The sequence below is a fragment of the Sapajus apella genome, unplaced genomic scaffold (genome assembly GCF_009761245.1).
Source record: "Sapajus apella isolate SASKATOON/1434 unplaced genomic scaffold, GSC_monkey_1.0 scaffold7, whole genome shotgun sequence".
In the NCBI taxonomy this organism is placed as follows: domain Eukaryota; kingdom Metazoa; phylum Chordata; class Mammalia; order Primates; family Cebidae; genus Sapajus; species Sapajus apella.
The window spans coordinates 1,919,938-1,940,549 of NW_022436947.1; the positions used below are offsets into that span (position 1 = coordinate 1,919,938).

General features: G+C 49.6%; 1 protein-coding gene across 3 annotated transcripts in view; it reads right to left on the reverse strand.

The window, feature by feature from the left end:
- Positions 1–20,612, reverse strand: part of TBXAS1 (thromboxane A synthase 1) — a 179,599-nt gene that overhangs the window by 10,188 nt on the left and 148,799 nt on the right. For all 3 annotated transcript variants that reach the window (XM_032275635.1, XM_032275637.1, XM_032275636.1), the window contains one exon: positions 2,304–2,395. In XM_032275635.1, the coding sequence (XP_032131526.1) occupies positions 2,304–2,395 (92 nt within the window). The remainder of the gene's footprint in view (positions 1–2,303; positions 2,396–20,612) is intronic.

Genomic DNA, 20,612 nt, shown 5'->3' on the forward strand with positions numbered 1-20,612 from the left:
GGGGTGGAGGTGTGGGGCAGGGGTGGCTCAGGTGAGCACTGCTGGATGGAAGCTGGCCATTCCACTGTCTGACCGGTGCCCCTGCTCCTCCCCACACACCTCACACTGCACGCAGCTGAGTGGGCACTGCAGTTCCACCTACACCACTCACTACCTCTCACCCACTTCTGCGGGGCCAGCCAAGCAGGCATGTGTCCCCACTTAACCTCTAGGAAGGAGCAGCATGGGGCTCACCCACGATCACACAGTAAACCATGGCCCGGGCCGAGACCGCCTCCCATACGCCCTTTAGACCCGTTCGGTGAATTCTAACCACTTCATCCAGGTTCTCTAGTTTCTGTCTGGTCCTCAAATGAGATCACTGGCTTCCTGGTCCGCCTGCTCTGCTGTTCATGATAGGTCAGTGGAGAGTTGGCCACCGTGTTTCCATGTTGAAGAGCCTAAACACTTTGTTAGTCAACATGATATCTATACAAGGTCTTGTGTGATGGATTCTTGACTGAGTTTAGGTCCAGGAAGTCCTCTTGCTGGAGAACACACCTGTTCAGCTTGGCTTCTTTCCCTCTTGGCCAGGAGCCCTGGTCACCAAGCCAAGGCTGGACCCCAGCTATCAGCCACCTCTGGGGCCCTGTAAAGTCTTCTTTCCTTTAAATGGCCTTTGTTCAGTTTGATCACTGAATGCTCTATCTTGAACTTCATTTTAACATGTATATCAGCTGCCCACAATCCCCTTGGAAGAAAGCTGGATATCAATCATGAAAAAAATAAGGCGGGGAGTGGTGGCTCATGCCTGTGATCCCAGCACTTTGGGAGGCCAACGAGGGCAGATCATCTGAGGTCAGAAGTTCGAGACCAGCCTGGCCAACATGGTGAAACCATCTAAAAATATACTAAAAATACAAAAAATTAGCTGGGCATGGTGGCAGGCACCTGTAATCTCAGCTACTTGGGAGGCTGAGACAGGAGAATCACTTGAGCCCAGGAGATGGAAGTTTCAGTGAGCCGAGGTTGTGCCATTGCACCCCCCCCTAGGGAACAAAGCAAGACTTTTCTCAAAAAAAAAAAAAAAAGAAAAAAGATTGGATGACAGTTTGTGTGAGGCTCCCAAGAAGATCAGGGAAGGGCTGCACATCAGTTCGTAATGCTGGCATCAGGAGAGGGTGCCAAGAGCCTCTGAGTGACTGGCCTGCGTCCACAGAGAGATCCGAAACCCTGCGTGCTGGAGGACGAACCACACCACTGGAAGTTTCTATATTTGCTTCTGGACTTGAACATTTGGACAATATCCACAACTGCATTCTTTGTAATGCTTTTGTTTTGAAATACCATTTTGAGATACCCTCAAATCATCTACATATTCTCTTAAAAAATGGTGAAAGGTATCTCCGTATGGTTTACGTGATCTATTAATTCATAAAAGTGTTGAGTGGAATTTAACACATAGGGTTAGTGCTTTGTGCTGCTGCTGTTTTGAGAACCTGAAACCTGGCTGGTATTTCGCTCTCTAAGGATCTGGGGACAGGAATTAAGATACCCTCTCTATGGAGTGCCTTGCTCGGGAGAGTTTGAAAGAAGCACAATACTTGGTTCTACTCTCAAGGTACCCACAGGTTGGTGCGACCGGCTGGTTGACGTGTACATTAGTGAAACGTCATGGAGTGGCAGGCAGGCATGCATCCAAGAATATAGCATGGAACATAGTGACAGCTCAAAGCTCTGGGGAGGAAAGGTAGGGAGGACCAGGTGAGGCAAGCCTGATGCAGACGTCTTGTGGGGTGGTGAGGCTTTTTGCAGGGGTGAGTTGTGTTGAAGCTCCAGGATGGGACAGCTGGGGTGTTGGATGGCAGGAAGGAGCTCCCAAGCCTCAGACAGTCCCCTACTGGAATGCCAGCTCCAAGATTGGTCAGGGACTTTTATCGATTTTATACACAGCTGATTTCCCAGTGCTTGGCACAGAGTAGATGCTCGATAAACATTGCTGAATGAATGAATGAATGCATGAATGAACAGGCAGGGGAAATGGCAAAAGCCAGCAAAGGCTCGGAGACCAAAGGGCTGGCTTGGGTTGGGGAGAAAGGCCTTGTTAAGAAAAGGCCAGCGAAGCTTTGAGAAGGTTGTTAACCTAAAGGAAAGCAGGCCAGATATCTGAGGTGCCCTTGGGGATACAAAGGAACCCGGGACTCAGGCGTTGCCTCCCAGAAACACGTGTGGTAACTGGTGGAGGAGGGCCCTGACCTGCGGGGTAGGGCAGGGGGAAGGGGTAGGGAGTGGAGGCTGGGGTGAGGGAGGGGGCTGCAGCATACCTGAAAGCTGGTGGGTACATCCTCAGTGTCTCTGCAATCACCATGTCCAGATAGGGCAGGCCTTCCTCGAGGCTGCAGAACTCAGGGGCCGCCTAATGGAGGAGTCGTGACGAAGGGAGAAGTTCCGGTTAGCCCGACTCTCACAGCATTTTGTCTTTTCCTTAAATTTCAATCTCGTTTCCAACTCTGGCAAATATTTAAGCAGAAACGCCACAAAATGGAAAGTCGATACGACCCAAATTGCATCTGATCGGCCCTCAGCGTGTTCTGTTGTGCTTACATCTCACGGTGTCGGCCTGGGGCTCGGGGTCTCTGAGGGTAATACAGAGAAGTTTGGTTATACACTGCCGCGGCTGCCACAGCTGCCAGCGTTTACCGGGAGCTGATGTGGCCGAGCAAGTGCAGCAGAAGCTCATTTACTCGTCCATCAAGCCAGGGTGGCAGCTGCTTCCCATCGCTTAGATGAGAAAACAGGCTCAAGGAGCCTGTCACATGGGTAGTCATTGCCAGATCATGAAGCTAAAAGGCAAATAGTGAAATAGCAAATAAAAAATCTGCAACATCTATAAAGGATTAACAGTAACATAAAACCAAAGAGCTACTACCAATCAGTAGGAAAAGACAACTAGCTAGAAAAATGGTCAAAGGATACGAACAGGCAAAACAGAAGAAATATGAATTACCATGATAAAAATTCAAGTTGGAATGAGATTCCATCTGCACAAGTCAGCTTAGGAAGAGTTGGAAAATAGTCGATTTCAGGGGTGCAGATGTGGGGGGATCCTAACACCCCCTGGGCGACTCTCCTGGAGTGACGCTCTGTCGCTCCCTGGCTCTCCCTCCTTGGCCTGCAGATGAACACGTGCCCATGAGCTCTTGAGCAGGGTGTGGGCACGCCAGGGTGAAGGAAGCTTATTGCTGTTCCGTGGCTCTCCCTGCACAGGTGGAATGAATTATCTGGTTGGTAGGCGATGCCTCACTTTCTTCACCTAAGACAATGCTAATCCAGAAGGAGTCCCCAACATGGGGGATTGCTTTCTTCCTTTTCCTCTTTTTCCCAGAGCAGCAGGAGGCCGGCCTCCAGGGAAAGTCCATTCTGAAGCCACCAACTTTCCAGGAATGAGCGCTGGGAGGCCTAGTTCCTCCATCTGCAGGGGGAGCCCTTGACAACCCTGGAGCAGCCACTGGCCCCCCTGCCTGGAACCTCAGCCCGTTCTCAAAGTGAGCTCCCGGGGTGGGCGGAGGTCAGCAGCTGAAGCAGCGCCACCTGGGATCTTATTAGAACTGCACGGCAGTTCAGAGGGGGCAGAAGGGCAGGGGCCAGGACACGTGGATTCTTGAGGTCCATAGCCAGTATCTTAGCTAATCTATTACGGCGTGGCCATTCAGTAACATGCAGCTGTTTAACGACGCCTGTAAATCAAGTTGCAGAAATTATATGTAGTTTAATCCCATGTCTGAGCCTGTTGATGAATTTAGAGGGCCAGGGTGGTATTCTGACTTTGTCATAAAAATAACAAGGTCTGGCTGGTTTTCCCAAAGCTCTCCCATCTGCATTCTGGGAAACTGTTCCTTTAGAAGGTTATCACTCAACCCCACACTTCCCACTCCCATCACAGGCCACTGGGGCAGCTGGTTGAGCAAGTGACCTGTGAAAAGGACCTTGTGCATGGGGGTTAATGCTCTGTGCTTGTTGTCTGAGAGTCTTTATAACTTATCTATTTTTTTTTTCAGTCAGAGTTTTGTTCTGTAACCCAGGCTTAAGTGCAGTGGTGTGTTCTCGGCTCACTGCAACCTCCACCTCCCAGGTTCAACCGATTCTCCTGCCTCAGCCTCCTGAGTAGCTGGGATTACAGGCATCTGCCACCATGCCTGGCAAACTTTTGTAGTTTTAGTAGAGATGGAGTTTCACCATGTTGGCCAGGCTGGTCTCAAACTCCAGCCTGCCTCGGCCTCCCAAAGTGCTGGGGTTACAGGCGTGGGCCACCACACCCAGACATAACTTTATCTTCTTTTTTATTTTTTCAAGATGGAGTTTCACTCCTGCTGCCCAGGCTGGAGTGCAATGGCATGATCTTGCTTCACCCGAACCTCTGCCTCTTGGGTTTAAGCAATTCTCCTGCCTCCCAAGTAGCTGGGATTACAGGCACGCACCACAATGCCTCGCTAATTTTTTGTATTTTTAGTAGAGACGGGGTTTCTCCATGTTGGCCAGGCTGGTCTCGAACTCCCGACCTCAGGTGATCTGCCTGCCTTGGCCTCCCAAAGTGCTGGGGTTGCAGGCGTGAGCCACCATATCCGGACATAACTTTATCTTTGAATCTGTGCTTTGGAAGCCTGGCTCACGCACTCCCCTTGCCCCCACCACTGCCGTGGCTGCCTCCCATGACCAGCTCTCAGCCGCGTGTGCTCTCTGCCTGGCTTCCCCCTTTCTGCCCTGATGTTGCTGTCCACACTTCACAGGGTCCTGGCTACAGGCACAGAGCGGGCCAGGATAGGGTGCATGCACCCTGTAGCATCTTGGGTGGGCAAGGTGGTGGCCGTCCTTGCCCTAGGCTGGCAGCACACAGTGTATGTGATGGGGCTGGCCAGAGGTTGCGTCTTGTTGGGGGTAAGCCTCTGCCCACTCCTGGCCCAGGCATTGAGTGTGTCATAGCACAGAGGTTTAGAGGTCCTTGGAGGTTAGTCTGCTGTGGCTGTCTGGGGAATGCTGTGGGAAGGGGAGACACCGGGACCAACTTCCCTAGACTCTGCCTCCCTGGCTGGGTCTCAGTCATGTGTCTGGTGGCTGACAGGGCCCTTGGACGCTTGGTAGGGTCTGGACTCCCTTAGCCCATCTAGTATGTCCAGGCCCGACAGAGCGTCCCTCCTTGGGTGAACCTGGAGGCACCTTATCTTCCTGCTTCCAATCTTCATGAGCTTGGTTTGTGTTTGTCTCTTCTGGCCAACAAGTCACAAAACACCAATTGTGTAATTTCAGTGACTCTGCACATGAGTTAAAGCGCTGAAATTTACATTTAAGTCTGGCATTGCTTGATATAAAGACGAATGGTAAAATGCTTGCTAATAATTTAAAATTTGGAGTTTTCTTTACTTAGAACGACAGTAAATAGAAAATAAAAACACCATGACAAGTCAAAAAAGAGGCTACAGAAGAAGAAGCTTGCTGAGTATCATGACGGGCACTTCCCCTGCTTTGGGAATAAAGGCTACCACACTTTCATTTCTCATCCGGCCTCACAGATCCTGTTGCCAGCCCCACACGCCAAGATTGACTGGCCCAAGGGACCAATCTGGAAATTTGGATCTGGGGCAAAGAAAAAGAAGTTTTTCTCCAGCAGGCGGCAGTCAACACAGGCAAGTGGAGAGCCATTGTCAGCCACATTCCGCCTTGTGGATTAATGAGCAGCAAACACCAGGTGGCCTCAAGAGAGAAGAAACGAATCAGATGTATGCAACAAAGCCGAGGCAAAGGACAGAGAGACCATTTCCTGGTGCCCCATCGGGTTGCAGTTCCTGTTTGCCATCTGCTCCTGGCAGGGAACCCTGTGGGTGGCATCTTGGTACCTTCCAACAAGTTCCCCCTTGTGGCTAAAGTTATCGATGTTCTGAATCCCATTATATGCAACCAAATGAATCTTAACACATGCAGGAATATACATATGTCAAAGAAGAAACAGAGCTGCAGTACACCAAAACAGAGAACTATAGCTCCAAAGGAGAAACTGGATCTGGGAGCAGCACCCCTAATGGGTAAACGGTCTTGGTCCCCCAAAGAAAACTGTATGGCTCGTAAGCTTTTAGGGTTTATCAAAGAAAGAAAACTTTTTGAGATAGGCTAAGGGAATTTTGTGTTAGAAAATCAAAGTCATTACTCTTTCCCTAGATGAGCTTTTTTTTTTTTTTTCCAGTGCTTCTAGCTTTTAGATCAAGATACACCTGTAGGCCGGACATAGTGGCTCACGCCTGCAATCCCAGCACTTTGGGAGGCCGATGTGGGTGGATCACCTGAGGCCAGGAGTTTGAGACCAGCCTGGCCAACATGGTGAAACTCCATCTCTACTAAAAATACAAAAAATTAGCCGGGCATAGTGGTGGGTGCCTATAGTCCCAGCTACTCTGGAGGCTGAGGCAGGAGAATCACTTGAACCTCAGAGGTGGAGGCTGCAGTGAGCTGAGATCACGCCACTGCACTCCAGTATGGGCAACAAGAGTGAAACTCCATCACTAAAAAAGATACGCATGTAAAGATCTTCTTGGTTCAGCAGTTCTACATGTGGCTCCATGTTAGAAGCAGCCAGATTGTTATATATCTTTAATATAGATGGCTGCTTGGGCCCTACTCCCCAGTGCTGGTCTGAGGTGGGGCCTGGGTACCAGCTCTCCTTTTATAGCCCCCTGTCCTAATGTGCAGTCAGGGGCATCAGTCTGTCTGTCTGAGAATACCCTAGCACTTCTCCACATTGGCGGAGTAGGCAAATGAGGTGGAGAGATACACACACCTTACGTGTTAGTCGAACCAGTGAGAAAACAAAACTCAAGTCATTACTGGCTGGTCCACCCAGCCGTGGCTGGCTTTGCCTGCAGCTTTCAGGAACACAGCAGGGACAGAGCGGTCCTGAGCAAATCCTGCCAGCAGAGGGCAGCAAGCGCATGATAAATGGGGACTTCCCATCCGGAGAAAGGACCTGGGAAATCCTCGCAGGATCCTTCAAGGCAGAGAGGAGTAAAATGAGGCCCAGAGAGGAAGGTCTGTGAACCCAAAGACTCAACGCAGAACTTACTCTGAGTGTTCTTGTTCATTCCAGTCCCTCAATGGGCACGTTGGATGGATCGGGTGCTGGACTGAGTGTCAGGGGTCCAAGAAGGCTCTGCCCATTGGGGAAACAGATTCCCAAACAAATCATTACCTGGATGTGTAAAGTGTTATGAACTGGGCTTATGAGGAGTAGAAAACCAGTTCTGTTTGGGAGATCCTTCATTTACATACTCAGGGAATACATATGGAATTGGCGAGCATGATTCGCCAGGCACTGTACTAGACCCAGGAGATGTCACTTTAAAATGCATGGACATAACCCAGTCTCTTGGAGCTTCCGGTCTATCAGGATGCAATCAGATGTATAAGAGTGAGATGGGAGAACAGACGAGAGACACACATCCCAGACATCGGGGATCGGCGACTCTGCCTGGAGGAAGTGACAACATCCAGGCTGAGATTTTTGGGATGAATGAGAAAACGCCAGTGTAAAGTGGATGGGCTCGTTCAGAGGCAGCTGCAACCAGCCTTAAACAAATACGATCAACCAGGGAACCGTGAATCCCACAGGTAATTGGTGCTCTCAAGAGTGAATATTCCTTTTGGTTTTAGTTGATAACAGTATTGTGGTCACGTTTAGAAAAGAGTTCTTATTGCGTCAGGTGTGGTGGCTCATGCCTGTCATCTCACCACTTTGGGAGGCTGAGGCAGGTGTGTCACTTGAGGCCAGGAGTTCAAGACCAGACTGGGCAACATGGCGAAACCCCGTCTCTACTAAAAATGTAAAAATAGCCAGGTGTTGTGGTAGTCATCTATAATCTCAGCTACTTGGGAGGCTGAGGCAGGAGAATTGCTTGAACCTGGAAGGTGGAGGCTGCAGTGAGCCGAGATCGCGCCACTGTGCTCCAGCCTGGGCAATGGAGCGAGACTCTCACCCCCACCCTCAAAAAAGAATTCTTCTTTTAGAGATATGTACTAAAATATTGACAGATGACATGCTCTGACATCTGAGATTTTAAAAATAACTGAAGGGGGGAAAGGGTGGGAAAATAAATGAGGCTGGAATGGCATGTGTGAATCCTTGCTCCAGCTGGGTGACTGGGACACACAGGAGTACACTAAACCAGCCTTCCAATTGTAATCTTAAAGTTTTCCGGAATAAAATGTCAAAATACTAAATACAAGTGTTAGTAACACTAGCATGTGGAACAGCCTATGCAAAGACTCTGAGGGGTGTTTAAAGAAATAAAAATAGTTCTGTCCACTGGCCAGTAGGAGAGGGGCCATTTGAGCTGAACCTTGGATGGATGGTACTTGCCGGCACTGAGGGTGCAAACGCATCCCATTGGGGGAGCCACTCGGGCCATGTCAGCTGTGTGTGAGCGCGGGGCGCACAGCAGGGCTGCTGGGCATGGAACGAGGTAGGCGGTGGCCTGTCAAGCAGTGAGACTGAAAAGTGGTTTTGCTAAATGGATATGTTTCTTTGGTGCCTAGAAAACACTGACCAAAAAAAATTGAGGGGATGCCAGAGGGTAGAGTTGACATCTATGAAAAAGGGAGAGAAAGGTGAGCTCGTCCAGGAAGTGCTTTTCCTTAGAAGGACTGGCTGGCTCACCCTGTGCGTTTAAAATAGAAGCAGCAGGCAGGAGGATGGGGACTCTGAGCTGCGCTTGTGGCGTGGCCTGGCCTACTCTATGCCTTGGCCTTTGGTCTTTGGCACGCCTGGTCCTCTCCCAGCACCTCCAGGCACCTACGTTACCAGTAGCTGGTGAGGGTGCGGCAGGTCTGCTGGGCCTGGAGTGTCAGGAAAACAGAGGGGACCGAGCAGAATATTCTCTTATTTCAAGCCAGGAAGCACCTGAAGCTTCTTTGTTTCCAAAAGATAATATGAAAAGTCACCCCCAGGGTTCTCTCTGCCTCCTGTTTCAAAGGCCAAATTACTCAGAATTAGAGTTGGGGGAAATCTCAAAATCAAGCGGTGCTGTCCATACCCAACGAGGAAGCCCCTGCAGCCCCTTGCCCTGACCTTGGCCTGGCCTCGGGTCCCACAAGGGAGGCAAAGGGCAGGGTTCTGTTCAGGGTCTGTAACCCTTAGCCATGGCCTTGGGCCAGTCGCCAGGGCAGCATCGTCAGGTCCCCTTGTCTGTAATGCTGTCCCACACATCTTGCAGAGCAGGGTGAACAAGAAGGTGAAGGTGGAAGTCTGGCAACAGGACGGTATCTCATAAGCAGGTGATATTTCTGTATGAACACATTCAGTGGCAGGAAAGCTTATTTCAACACGAGGCGCTAGGCTCTCTGTACTGAACTACGCTAATAGGATGTGTTAAGGGAGAAAGAAATTCTAAAATCCTATCAAATTCATTTCAGCTGGGACTTATTTTATAAACTAAATAACTGCTTTTAGAAGATTGAAAATTAAATATTGGGAAACATGAAAATAAAGAAAATAAATAGAATCTTTACCTAGTGGTTTACATTCTCAAACCAGTTTCTTCCTTTTTGGGGAGAGTTTTTCACATATATTTGATTTTCAATGGGCAGTAACTTCTAATTGTATTTCTAAGATTCTTGGTCTCTTAGTCTTTCCATCATATAGTTTAGGATCTAGAAACCAATGCATGTTTATTTATTTTCTTGTTCTGTGGTGCAGGCTGCAGTGCGGTGCTACCATACCTCACTGCAGCCTTGAACTCCTGGGTCAGCAATCCTCCTGCCTCAGCCTCCAGAGTAGCTGGGACTATAGGTGCAAGCCACCATGCCTGTCTAATTTTTGGTTTTTTGTAGAGATGGGGGGTCTCACTACGTTACCCAGGCTGGTCTTGGAACTCCTGGCCTCCAATAATCCTCCAGGCTCAACCTCCTAAAATACTGGGATCGCAGGCATGAGCCACTTGGCCTGGATTTAAATATATTTAAATACAATAGATTAATCTGATGGTTTAGGGGACTAACTCTATGGGAAATCTATTGATAAATCCTTTTAAGTAGGAAATAATACTTAGTACTGCCGTCTCCTATTTAATCTCTTTTCTGTATTTATCATTTTGTGTATCGTTTTCTCTGAAAGCTAGAAACACACACACAGTCACACACCTACACATATGCCACACACTGGGTGTGTGTGCAGATGTAATCTGGAGCATAAATGAGAAAAAGAAAATAAAAATGTCATTGCTTTCACAAAGATTTTTCCTGGAGATTCAGGGACCTAATAGAAAAATTACCATTTTTCTATTTTGTTAAAGGAAATAGAAGCGTGGGTGGCTTCAGTTTTGTTCCTCAGAGCAGGAGGAACAGCAGCATCTGTAGTATTTATACTTCCACAGCCGTTGCTAGACTTGGTCTTAGACTAAGAAGTGGGCCAAGCGATGTTGGCCCTTGCCCTCTAGAAGCGGGAGCTGGAAATCCCTTAAGCCCAGGGATAGCTTGGGGCAATACAGCCGTATGAAGAATGAAGATTTCCATTTGCTCTGATTCTGCAGGGACTGTGGGACTGTAATATGAAACCAATCTGTGGGAAATGGGGCGACCTTCGCTTTGCCCTTCTGACCATAAACCAGAGGCAAAGCCCCTCGCCCTTGCAACTGGTTTCCAGGGGGAGCCCTGACTTCTTTTTTTATTTTTTGGAGACAGAGTCTTGCTCTATCCCCCAGGCTGGAGTGTAGTGCCGTGATCTCGGCTCACTGCAACCTTCGTCTCCCAAGTTCAAGAGACTCTCATGCCTTAGCCTCATGAGTAGCTGGGATTACAGGCACCTGCCACCATGCCCAGCTAATTTTTGTATTTTTGGTAGAGACTGGGTTTCACCATGTTGACCAGGGCTGGTCTTGAACTCCTGACCTCAGGTGATCCACCCACCTTGGCCTCCCAAAGTGCTGGGATTATAGGCATGAGCCACTGTGCCCAGTGAGCCCTGAGTTCTTATGGCAAAGCTGGGGAGGGTGCTGAGGTTCTCTGAGCTCTGACATTTCACCTTCTAGATCCCATAGCTCTGTTGTCTGAGTTCGGTGGGTCCAGGGAGCAGTTTCAAGGCTTGCAGGGAGATACAATGGAAGTTTGGTTACAAGAAGCGGGTGAGAAACCTTTCCATCCACATTGCTGGCTTCCCTGGCCAATGTCCAGAAAGTCCTCCAAGCTGGTTTCAATAATTTGGCAGATTTGGATGTTGAAATTCATCCATACTTGAGAAAAAGTAATTAGGAGAGTGTACATAGCATCTATTTATACCTACTTCAGAAGGAGACAGAACCCATCTCATAAAAACATAGGGATTATTCTAGGTGTTTTGTACTCTGAGGCCCAGGCCATTAAGGGATTAGGTGCAGAGATGTAATGAAAAAGCATAAACCAGGCTGCAGTGCGCACACAGACACACACCCCACGGGGTGTCAGTCCTCTTCATGATGGCTCTGAGCTGAGCTTCACTGATAGTGCTGACCCTCTGCAGAAACTGCCGTCTGCAGAGATCTAGAATAATAAGAGTGTTTTGCCTTGTGAAGTACTTTATTGCTCACCAATGGATTTTTACAGCCATTAGACCATTTGGTCCTCACAACCGCACTGTGAGGTAGGTAGGGCAGCTTTTATTGTCTGTTATAGAGATGAAAAAACCCCAGCGATTTGGAGATGTCAAGTGACGTGTCCCAGGTCTCAAGGCCAGTCAGTGGTAGAGCTGGAACTGAATGCAGGTCTTCAATTTCCAAGCCTTTTCCATTACCTAGGCCTACCTGGGCTTATCTTCCCTCCTCCAGCCTTCCCCTGTTCCTTTCCTCTTGCACATTTTATGGAAGAATAACATGCATATGGAAAAATATGACATCATCTCAAGCATAGAGCTCAATGAATTTCCACACCATAAGCATTCCTGTGTAACCAGCACCCAGACCAAGACGGAAACTTCTAGCGCCCGGAAGCACACCGTGGCCCCTCCCAGTCACATTCCCCTCAAGAGTAACAGCTATCTTGACTTCTAACATGAGAGATTACTTCTGCCTCTTTGTCTTGAACTTCGTGTAAATGACGTATTTCCACGCAGGCTTTCTGGTCTACCTTCTTTTGCTCAGTCTCATGTCTGTGACAGTCATCCACGTTGTGTAGCTGCGGTGTGTTCGTCCTCGTGGTTTGGTGCTCCATTGGGTGAGCTCCTGGATTTATCCATCCTTTTCTTTGTCAATGGACATTTGAGTTGTTCTCAGGTTGGGGTCCATTATGAATAAAGCTTATGAACCTTCTTGTTTATGGCTTTTGGTGAACAGAGTGCAAGTTTCTGTTGGGTGTCATCTAGGAGCAGGACTGCCGGGCCACGAGGGATGTGTACGTTCAGCTTTAGTAGATATTGCAAACAGTTTGACAAATAGGTTGTTCATGCTGCCTAAAATTTCAACAGTGAATCAGTTGAAAAGCAGCCTGTTGACATCTAGTTTCTTCTGTTTACTCTTAACTGCAGGTTCCGCCCCAATTTCTTCTCCCTCTCTTGCTAATATTCTGAAATCTAACTGCTATCTCTATTCCAGGAAAGGATTGAGAGAAGGAAATAGGGTATTGTTTTGGGAGCTTGAGTTATTTATTCATACAGTGTGTGTGTGTAGCGGGGGGAGGGGAAAATAGGAACAAATAAAACACATCTAATTACCTAATTTTAAAAAATTGCCCCAATTATCAGACACAAGCACTCAGCACTCATAAGCAAAAACGCATTCCAACATCAACTAGATTCGAGTCTTTGAATTATCTGCTGTTTGGTAATATTTAGGATTCTGTGTTTTCCATTAGTATGGAACATTCACAGCTGATTGTACATGGTGTTGAAAGAAATAAGCCTCTAAGTAAGTGATAGTTAAATCACCTAGCCCACTTTCTCTGCACTGGGAAGTGAGTGGACCGTATTTAATTTGCAGAGAAAATGCTTTTGTTCGCTCACCCTACAGATCCTGGTTCCCTCTATTTACTCTGCTTAGCAGAGTGTGTGGGGTGAGGGGCAGGGAAGGAGAGGGGATAAGATACGGTTCCACACCATATAGAACTTACTCTGTATTTGGGAAACCATTGATTTGTTCATTCACAGATTTATTATTATGGTAATAGGGAGCCGCTGAAGGTTTTTGGTGAGTAAAGGTAACATACTGAAAATGGCTTTGTGTGATCTGATAATGACATGCAGGATGGCTGGGGTAGAAAGAGTTGGGAAATGGGTCAAAAAGGCAGGAGGTTCTTGTAATTGTCCAGGCAAAAGTGAGGCGCTCAGTAGTAGTCAGAACGGGAAAAGAGGCTGAAAGAGAGAAGCCATGTAAGCAGTAACTATCTTGGCTGTTCCCTGCTGATACTGGGGCCCCATCCCAAAACATTTTTGCTTAATTGGTCTGGATTGGGGTGCAGGAATTGGTATTGTTTTAAAAGCTCCCCCAAGGGATTATCACATGCAGCCTGGATTTCAGAATCATTGTCATAAAGGAAGCTCTACCAGGGGAGGTAAGTCCTGGGATTTAAAGGGTCAGGGAATGAAGAGAGATGAAAGGGATTCCCTGGTTTCATTCCTGGGTGGCTGAGGGAAAGACAGGAAGAGGAACACATGGGTGGTGGGGCAGCATCTTCCAGGGGAAGGATCTCAGCTTTTTTGGGGTTGTGCTAGAGGTCCCCACCTCCACCTGACTCCGCGGAGACCGTCAGCAGCTTGGCCTAGAAGTGGGGAGATGGTGTCGGCACAGAGGGGGATAGGTCTTCTGGGATGGGGGTAAGAAAAACAAGCACAGAGCCAAGCACTGAACCTTAACTATCACCCAGGGAAGGTGGCAGGGCAGCTGGAAAGTAAGGGGCCCTGGACAACATCTCAGATCGCCTGGGCAGTGCCTGAGAGATTCAAGACGAAGAGAGACCATCGATGGCCAGCTCGGTGGCTCATGCCTGTAATCCCAGCACTTTGGGAGGCCGAGGTGGCAGCGCTGCTTGAGGCCAGGAGATGGAGACCAGCCTGGACAACATAGTGAAACCCCATCTCTCCAAAAGAGAAAATTTGCCAGACATGGTGGTGTGCACCTGTAATCCCAGCTACTCGGGAGGCCGAGGTGGAAGGATCACTTGAGCCTAGGAATTGGAGGCAGGATGAACTATGATTGCCAATAATAATGATAATAATAATAAAGAAGAAGAAGACACGCCACTGCATTTGCCAACTGAGGCAGGTGCAAGGCCAACACCAAGTCGGGGGAGTCACAGGATGAGCAGTTAGAGAGGGGCTGAGAGAGGGAGTGAGGGGAGGCTGGCGGACTGCTGCCACCAGGCACACTGAAAGAATCTGGGAGAACAGAGCAAACTGAGCGGGGCATCGTCACTAGTCTGCAGGGCGAGCCCGTGGCCAAGGAGAAGGCTGTGCTGTGCCATGCAGTTGCTGGGGGTGGAGCCAGGCCCCATGGCATCAGTCCCAGAAAGAAAGATTCTGACTCCACGTGGGGCAGGATTTTCAAATAACTACAACTTCACAATGCAATAGGCGAGCCCAGGTCCGCCGGAGCTTTCACACGAGGTTATGGAGCATCTGAAATGGTCGCAGTAGGATACTCATAGGTTTCTCATCAACAGGAGAGCGACACGAGGGACCCTAAGGTGCCCTCCACCTCTGGGCCGGTCTGATGCAGCATGGCCATGCCCCCACCCACCCAGGGACAGACTCGTGACCTTAGCAGATCCTAGTCACTCTGCCAGGCCAAATAAACATCACAGGAAGGCGGAGGGCCATCAACTTGCCCTCCCCATGCCCCTGCCTGCCTTTCCCATCCCTCGCCTCTGTGTGCATCTCGTTGATCATTCACTGTAAGAGTCAGAGTGCAGGTCACTAGCTGTTTGGGGAAATGGTAAACAAAGATAAGAGCTTTAAGCACTGGAATTTATTTTTTTATCCACTGGCCTAAAAGCAACTGCATGTTAAATTTAGAAGGCTGGTGCCAGACCCCTCCCCGCCCCTCCTGCTTCCTGCTCCTCTCACTGCCCATGCTCAGAGCATGGTCTCGGCTGACTGTGGAATACGAGATGTGTTTGTAGGGCCCAGGAGTCTTCAGAGGCTGCCTGCCTGGATGTTTATAAAAATGTATCGTCTGAGGGCCTGGGAGAAAAGGGCCGTTTCCTCTGCTCCCTGGCTCTGCTTGCCATTTCAGCAGCGGCCATCTCTGCCCAAATATTTACCCAGACGTCCTCCCTGGCCAGGGCCCTGGGCGCATCAGTCCCCCACTGTCGTTAGGTGGGATACCCCCAAGGGAGGGAGCAGCATTTTCAGCACATCACCGTAGGATTTATTAATAAGGCCTCCCTCACGCCTGGGAATCTATAATTGAACAGCTTTCTTTTCTCTGTGGGTTAAATCCCTTCCCTACCAACTCCAAGAACCTGCAGAAATCCTTCTATTGACCTGGAATTCTGTTGTGTCGAATATTGTCTGAAATAAATGAGCCACTGTCTGGTCTCAGAATTTTCTGGGTAGAAAGAGATCTACACTGCGATGCAATTTATTGCAGAAGGATTTTCTTTTTTTTCCCAGCTCATCCTGAATTCCCTCTTGCCCGCTCGGTCCATTTTCACAGTTCAGGATATAAGCGGGGAGGGCTAGGCCCGAGCTAAAAGAAAACCTCCTTTGCCCAAGGATGATGTCCAGAGGCTTAAACAATGGCTGGTACCAGGTGGTCATGGCTGCTGAGTAACTGAGGTCTGTTTGTGTGGCCAGCTTAGAAGAAAGAGATGGACCAATGCTCTTAGCTGGCACGGGGAGACCAGTCATAGGGCTGTAAAAAGGAAACAGCACCTGGGCACAGTGGCTCATGCCTGTTAATCCCAGCACTTTTGGAGGCCGAGGCGGGCAGATCACTTGAGGTCAGGAGTTCAAGACCAACCTGGCCAAAATGGCGAAACCCCATCTCTACTAAAAATATAAAAAATTATCCACGGTTGGTGGCAGATGCCTGTAATACCAGCTACTTGGGAGGTTGAAGCAGGAGAATCACTTAAATCCAGAAGGCAGAGGTTGCAGTGAGCTGAGATCGTGCCATTGTACTCCAGCCAGGGCAACAAGAACGATACTTCATCCATCCCCACCCCCCCAAAAAATTAGCTGGGTGTGGTCGTGAACACCTATAATCCCAGCTACTTGGGAGGGTGAGGCAGGAGAATCGCTTGAACATGGGAGGCAGAGGCTGCAGCGAGCCACTGCACTTCAGCCTGGGTGACAGAGTGAGGCTGTGTCTCAAAAAAAAAAAAAAAAAAGAGCAGAGGAGACTTGGAGGTTACAGAAGTTCAACCCTCCCACTGCCCAGAGAGGTAAAATCACTTGTCTAAGCTGCACAGCAAATGAGGGGGCAGAGGAAGCTTTAGACCTCAGGCCTGGGGACATGGCTCTAGGGCTGTGCTCACTGCTACACTGCATTGAAGACGGAAGGGTTTAACCCCAAATCCAGGAGGAGAAACCAGGAATACCATAGCCAGATGGGGTTTTTGGTGTTGAATGGATAAGAAATTGTGGAGCAGGCTTCTGAGGTCGCACTGTGAGAATCTCAAGGAAGACAAGGCCTTGTGGAGAAGTGGCTTTGTTCCAGGTCCAGGCAGCAGGGCCACAGGATCAGCAGGAGATGGACGTGAGCAGTGAGCTTTGGCATCTTCATGCCCTGTATTCACTGATGGGTGCTTTGATTTCTCCAGCCTCAGGGACTTTGCTTGCAATCAGGCAGTAGAGGCTTGCCCAATAAAATTAGAATTTTAGATACATTGTGCAAGGGACTGCATGCGTGGGTCCGGCCTCCCCCCAGTTTATATGTTGAAACCCGAATCCCCAACATAATCATACTTGGAGATGGGGACTTTGGAAGGTTATTAGGGTTGGATGAGGTATGAGGGTGAGTGGGAACCTCGTGATGACATGACTTCCCATTTATTTATTTATTGAGTCTCACTCTTGCTCAGGCTGGATTGGCTCACTCACTGCAACTTCTGCCACCTGTGTTCAGGTGATTCTCCTGCCTCAGCCTCCCCAGTAGCTGGGACTACAGGCTGGTGCTACCATGCTCAGCTAATTAAAAAAAAAAAAAAAAAAAAAAAACTTTTTAAAAAAATTTTTAGTAGAGATGGTTTTTTTTTTCCATGTTAGCTAGGCTAGTCTCGAACTCCCGATCTCAGGTGACCCGCACGCCTCGGCCTCCCAAAGTGCTGGGATTATAGCTGTGAGGCACTGCACCCAGCTGAATTCCCTTTATAAAAAAGAGGAAGAGACACACGATCCCGTCTTTCTGTTTCCTTTTAACTCTGAGAGGGAGATGCCTTGAGAGGCTTCTCTACCTTACATGGCTCCTTTTGAAACCACTAGGCCTGTGCACAGCTAATCTCTACCTGTGCCAAGAACTGAGCCAAGTGCTTCTGAGGGCAGCTCCCTTTGCATGGAGGAAATGGAGGCCCCCCAGGGCTCGGGTAGATTGCAGAGGCCACAGGCAGATGGTGGGAGAGCTGGGATGGAAACCAGGCCTCTCTCCAGGGCTGCCTCCTCCACCTGATGCTATTTCAACCCTTTGCCTTCTTCTGCAGCTGACAGCTTTTAGTGAAAAGGGCTTCTTGCCAAGAGTGGCCTCTACAGTGGCAAAACAAAGTAGAGATAGTCCCCAGAGACACGGCTCCATGAGCCTCCCCCCTAGTGAGGGGCCTTGTACACAAAAGAGTGGCCCTCCCCTCTGCTGGGAGCTGGAGGAGTGGATTCGGATACACGAGAATGAAGTTCTTGAGGAGGGAGGTGTTTTGAACAATTAAATTTGAGGGTGAGAAGAGAGGTACTAAATCGCAGATAGCACATGTCCTGGAGCCTTGATAGTTAATTTCTTATCTTCTGTGGACCTGGAGTTCGCATGATCACTCACAGCAGTGGATGCTGGTCCATGCCTCACCCTCTGGCCTGCTGGTTGTGAGCAGGTGAAGGGGGCTGCCAGCTGGCCTGCAGGTGGTCCCCACCATGCCTCTCAAGAGAGAACTGGCAGGTCCTCCCTGCTTGTGCCAGATTGCCAGAGTGGACATGGAGGGCTCGCCTCGCTTGGTTGGGCGTCAGGGGAGAGAAAGGCCATTCCATGCCATCCTTCTTCCCACGTGGGGGATTCCCAGGAGGTTCCCCTGCAAGTGAGACCCACACTCCATCTTTCGGGGTTGGGAAGGGTCTCCCTCGACCTCTGGTACCCAGGCCAGGGGCCAAGTGCTCCCAGCTAAAGCCTCTCCTGCCCCACCTGCTACAGAGCCGCCCAAGCTCTCCGGGGCTTCAGACTGGTCCTGATTCTGTGCCACCTTTTGTTACCCGTTTTACGTTTTCTTATCTCTGTTACGGGGCTGCTCTTCTAATGTGGGACAAAACCCCAAAAGGGTGATTATGACCATATGAGGCCAAGTCACCACTCCCCATCTCCCAGGAAAAACCATTCTGTGCATGTGTTTCTATGTCTTTATGCTTTTTATTTTATTGATTTTTTTTTTTGAGAAATCAAGACTGACTCTTTCTAATAAGAATTTCATCTGTCCTACAAGGCTCCCTTAGTAGCCCACGTGCCCCCCTTGATGTTCACAAATGGCCTCTCCCTTAACCTTAAAAGCCATTCCATTGGGCCCGTGTCAACCTGCTGCCTGCTGCGTACAGAGCATTGTTCTGGGGGGCGGTGGAGATGGGCAATGCATGGACCCTGCTGGTGGAGAAGCCTGGTGGACCATAGTGGTGACAGGGAAGTGCAACACGGTGGGGGGACATGGTGGGGGTCATGGACATGCATGGGGTAGGGATGGGAGAATCAGAAGGACTTTCTGGAGAAGGCGAGGCTTATGCTGAAGCAATTTTCAAAAAGCACTTGTGTTCTTTCGCACAGAAACAATAAAAGCACTTAAACAAGGTTTTGGAACAAAATTGAAACAAGTTCCATCACAGCCGTGCCATTTATTGCTGTTTTATTGGAGCGCACGCTCTCTGTGGTTTCTGCTTCTGTCTTGCTCCAGCCACGTTTCAGCCCATAGATTGTGGCAGTGGCACGTGTTAATTGCGGCAATTTGTTTTGGCTGTGGATCTTAAGGAATCATTTCTTTTGTCTTCGTGTCTCTGCTCCCTGCAATGTCCTGCGGTCTCTGTGCCCTGCTGCCTGCACCGTAGGAAGGCTTCTCCAAGGGGCTTAGCCTGAAGGTGGGGACACACCAGGCTCCCTCCAGGTGTCACAGGAGGCCAATGGGGGCAATCCCTGAGGGTCTCTGCCACACCAGAGAAGTCCTGAGGGGTGGGGCCAGCTGGCTGGAGGGGTTTTTCAGGATCATAGGCTCAGGCAGCCAGGGGTAGAGGTCAAGTTCACACTCATGGACTGGGCAACCAGATGGGGGTGGTAGTGAAAGCAGAGACAGCACAGGGCTGGAGGTGGGGAAGGTGGCAGCAGAGAAGCCACCAGAGTGGCTCTGAGTGGGGCACAGCTGAGCTGGATCTTTCGGGTTCCAGGACAAGAGGTCTCAGGGCTTTCAGGACCAGGGGTAGTAGATGACTGCCCAGCAGAGATGAGGAAGCTGGCGTCCCTGGAGGACAGGAGGGTTTCCGTGCCCCCAGACAGGAAACAGGTTTGGGAGGGTGGCTGGCTCTGGACATGGTCAAGCCAAAGCTGGATCCCAGAACTCCACACTCCTGAGGCTGCCCCTTCCACCGGGAGACACAGGGGGCCACAGCGGTCATGCTGGAGTGAATCTGCTGCCCTTCATTTCCGGTCCCTGTGCAAGCTTAGGAAGGAATGCAGTGCTGGGACAAATGCACCCTCATGTGCCCTGGATGCCAACTGCCACCAGCTGTGCTAACCCTTGCAGATGGCCTTGGGGTATCCCTTCAGAACCAAGGCCCTGAGTGAGGGGCAGGGATGTGTGGGTATAACATGGGAACCAGGGAGGGGAGGCCTGGCTTGGGGGAGGAGCGGAGAACAGAAGCAATGGGCCATTTATGAGAAGAGGGCAGGCACCAGGTGAGTTTCACTTGTGTCATTTCATTGAGTTGTATTTCACAGACAGGAAAGCTGAGGCTCGGAAGTGTGTGTGCTGGTGGGCATGCATGTGGCGTTTTGCACAAGGAGGACCTCGGAGTGTTAAGTGAATGAAAAGTCAAGTCTGTTGGATTCTAAAACCTATGATAATGATAAGCAAAGACGGGCAGGACATGAATCATTGTTTCTTCCTCATCAGGCAGGGCAGGCAGGGATTCAGTCAGCACTCTGATTGCTATAGGACCATGGCATCAGAGTGACAAAGGGAACAATCAGAGGTAGAAGCCAGATAGGCAGGGCATCCGCCAAGCTAGGAATGCAGAGATGGGCCCGCATGGGGCTAGAGAACTCAGGAAAAGGAAGGGTCAGGGTGGGCGGTGGAGGGCAGGACTATGTTTCTTGAGTGTTCCTAAACCCAGGCCAGGGAGATGAAGGAGGATGAACACTCAACCTCCTTCCTCACAGTTGAGCTGAGCTGTGAGGTCTCTGCTTAGCTCAACTGGGGGAAGCCCTTGCAAAGGCCGCAAGGGTCCTCCCTGTGTCTTG